This window comes from Culex quinquefasciatus, chromosome 1, assembly GCF_015732765.1.
Source record: "Culex quinquefasciatus strain JHB chromosome 1, VPISU_Cqui_1.0_pri_paternal, whole genome shotgun sequence".
Classification (NCBI taxonomy): Eukaryota; Metazoa; Arthropoda; class Insecta; order Diptera; family Culicidae; genus Culex; species Culex quinquefasciatus.
This window is the reverse complement of record NC_051861.1, coordinates 1287133-1290602: the sequence shown is the minus strand read 5'-3', so window position 1 is coordinate 1290602 and position 3470 is coordinate 1287133. Positions and strand designations below refer to the sequence as shown.

Genomic DNA, 3470 nt, shown 5'->3' with positions numbered 1-3470 from the left:
AAAATACGAAAAAAATGGATTGTTAAGTTTTCAAATATCCGAAGTCTTATACAAACCTTCGGATAAACGAATTTGGACTGCACAAAACTTTTTGGTGTCCACGATTGACAAATTGACAATTAAAATTTGAAAGGTCTGATTTGGTTTCGTTTGATACCAGTTTATTTGAAAATACACTTCCAATATGAAATCTCTTCCTTCTTATTTACTATGTTTAAAATTCGCACTTAAAATAAATTATTATCACCAGCTGAAATCTCGAATGCACCACTATCTTTGGTTTACAAGAATGGGTAGATGTTCTGCTTGAACCAGTCCTTTGTGAACTGCAGATGGTTGCCAGGACATTCCAGGAACACAAGTTTGTTTCGCTGCTGCATCTCTTGCAGTCCGAGGCGGTTCTAAAAATATATTATGAGATCAACTCCAGTTGCTAAAGCGTATCGTTCAAATTACCTTCAGAAACAGCTCCGACTCTTCCAACTTTTGGGTTTCCCGATCTTGTCCGGGTTTGTAATACCCGAACCACTGGGACTCGATCGGTTGAACAATTTTATCCTTGGTAAACTTGACCATCACAAACTTGTTCAGCTGCTGCAGATTTTCGATGTACGTTTCGTTGACCGTCCGCTCGTTGTTGATGTCCGCCAAGAACGTGCTGGACTCTTTGTACGCTCGCTCGTTCAAGGGATCGTGCCAGTAGGTGGCCTGGACTAGGTAATTCTGCACCCAGCTTGCGTACGCGGCATAATTCAGCAGCTGCCGGAAGTACTCGCATGTTTTGCTGCTGATCGAGGGACAGTCGGGCAGTCCAAATACGCCCTGATGCTGGCCGCCGAGAGTGATCAGATTGTTCATGCGTGGCGTTGGGCAACGCTGAGCAATGGCGCGTCTGGAAATGGAAGCAGTATCGTTAGAACATTGCCATAATTTAGGTATGACTCGACGTTTTGCATACAGAAACTGTCCGCCTTGGGAGAATCCTATTGCGTTGTACCCGTTGGCCAACTGGGGGTCGCCGTTGAGCTGATTGCAGACGTCTTCCACCTGAAATGCATTGTTACGTATTCATATTATGAACTCAGTGGTGATCGATACTTTTCCCTTAGCCGGCAACACAACGCCCAGACGCAACACCTTCACTATCGTGCTTGCTTGACCGAATAACGATGAAGCAAAAAAAAAAAGCTCTTACAAGGAAATTCCAACCAACCTGCCTATTTGGGTGAATTAGATAGCCGCTCTTGTAGTCGGTTACGATTGAGTTGCCGATTTCCAGCGACTTGACGTAAACGCCAAGCTCGGCCTCCAGGAACATTTTGAAGCCGCCCAAACTGAACGGGAAGCAACAGGTATCGCCTGAAAATGTAGTTGTTATCATTTCTGGATTAAAATCAATATCTTTTATCATATTACTCACCCATTCCGTGCCACATAACAATGGGGAGTCCTGGACTTGTTACGTTATCCCCGCTTGCCTGCACAGCCAACAGGACCAACAAGACACCAATAGCACCGAACGTCTTCATTGTCATCAACTTACCTAATTGATCAGAACTATCTCAGCAATTCAAAAATATGAAATGCAACCACCTCGAATGATTGCCCACCAAGCAATAAAGCGTAGAAAGAAAATACTTATCGATTGCAGCTGCAAATCACAATAATGCACTGCTCCAGCTCGAGCGTGACTTGTTCTTTGAGAAACGCACACTAGTTGAATCGCTTTTTGCGTCGTACATGGGAAAGCTTGAGAGAATGTTTGCGTTTCGTGGTGCGTTTTCAGTTGTGTTGCAGGTAAGTTCCGCTAGGTGGCAGTGGCGCGGTACTGCGAGCTTTTTCGTGTGGCACTAATACTGAAGCAAGCAAGTTCTCTTGGGGGGTGTCTTTCGATAACCTTTGAGATTTTTTTTAAAAAAGTTTAAACCTCACGCGCTGCATAAAAAATAATCAAAAAAATTATCAATGAAAATCCTGAAGTCAATAATAATAATAAGTTCAATTTTTAACACTTGTATTGAATAGTAATACGGTGGGCATTATAGCAACTTATACTTTAAAATAGATATTTCTTTTTAAAAGCTATTTTTTCATCTCTAATTTTTTTTTCAAAAGTTAAAACATACCTAGAATATATTGTATCGAGAAATTCACTTCTTTAGTTTATTTATACATCTCGGTTATCAGCCAGGTATACGAGAAAATGGGGCACGTGTAACAAGCTGATGAATTACTCGTCAACACCTAAACTTCCAAGTTCGAGAAAAGTGGGCATTTGGGCAATAAGCTACTGTGTTTTATATGTTTATAGGACCTTTTAAAAAAAACTCTAGAAATGTAAAAATTAGTCTGTTTTTTTGATAATATTTTTTTTTAAATCGATTTTAAGTATTTGACAATAAAATCAACTTGCTAAAAAATGAATGATTGTTATTACCAAGCATAAGATCACAATATATTTTAAACGGATATTTTTATTATTCAGTGATAATTTAGGCCTTTTAAAAAACAATATTCAGAAGATTCATGATAATTAAAAAAATATATTATGAGGCCGGTACCGTGATATAGGGGTAACCGTGATTGCCTCTCACCCAGTCGGCTTGGGTTCGATCCCAGACGGTCCCGGTGTCCCCCCCACGCCATCCGTCGGATGGGGAAGTAAATGTTGGCCCGGTCGATAGCTCGATAGGTCGATAGCTCAGTCCAAGTGTAGGAGTCGTCGCCCTGGGTCCTGCCTCGGTGGAGTCGCTGCTGGTAGGCAGTTGGACTATAGTCAAACAATCCATAACAATCCAAAGGTCGTCAGTTCGAATCCCGGGGTGGATGGAAGCTAAGGTGTAAAAAGAGGTTTGCAATTGCCTCAACATTCAAGCCTTCGGACACTTAATTTCGAGTAGAAGTCTCGCAATCGAGAACGCCAAGGCAATGCTGTAGAGCGAATAATTTGATTTGATTGATTATGAAATTATTATAGTGTGTGACAATTTAGTTTAAATTTTTATCAGTTATTAAGCACTTGTTCCCCAATTAATTATGTTTTAAAACCATTTCGTAAGTTCTTACTATAAATCAGTATGATCCCTTAATCTGTGCTAAAAAAATTAAAGGTTTTTCATTCGGCGTTCTGGAGACTATGTTGAAGTAGAATTAACTTATTTCATTGCTAGCAACAATTGTTCATCCTACATAAAAATTCGTGCCTTATCAATATTAATTACTGTATCAAAATAAATTATAAATTCATATTGATATACAAAATTAAAAAAAAACAGCTTGAAAAATAACATTTTTTTATTTAATAAATAATACAATCATGAACTTCTGGAAAAGGCTCTCTATACCATCACGACCAATTTTTCAAACAAAATCCGGTTTGAAAGCATAGATCTTTAAAAAGCATCACATCAATTCCTCAAAAAAATTTTTTTTTGAAAATGGTGGGAAAAGACGGCAAGAGAAAAAATCGC

The 3470-nt window shown here is 39.2% G+C and overlaps 1 protein-coding gene across 1 annotated transcript; it reads right to left on the bottom strand.

Moving 5' to 3' along the window:
- Positions 1 to 139: 139 nt before the first annotated feature.
- On the bottom strand, positions 140 to 1684 carry LOC6032046 (palmitoyl-protein thioesterase 1). The gene is made up of 5 exons (XM_001842660.2): positions 1421 to 1684; positions 1214 to 1359; positions 959 to 1047; positions 457 to 892; positions 140 to 401 (listed from the first exon to the last, which is right to left on the bottom strand). The coding sequence occupies exons 1-5, from the start codon at positions 1533 to 1535 to the stop codon at positions 282 to 284; spliced, it is 906 nt and encodes a 301-aa protein (XP_001842712.2). The 5' UTR covers positions 1536 to 1684; the 3' UTR covers positions 140 to 281.
- Between the last annotated feature and the right edge of the window lie 1786 nt (positions 1685 to 3470).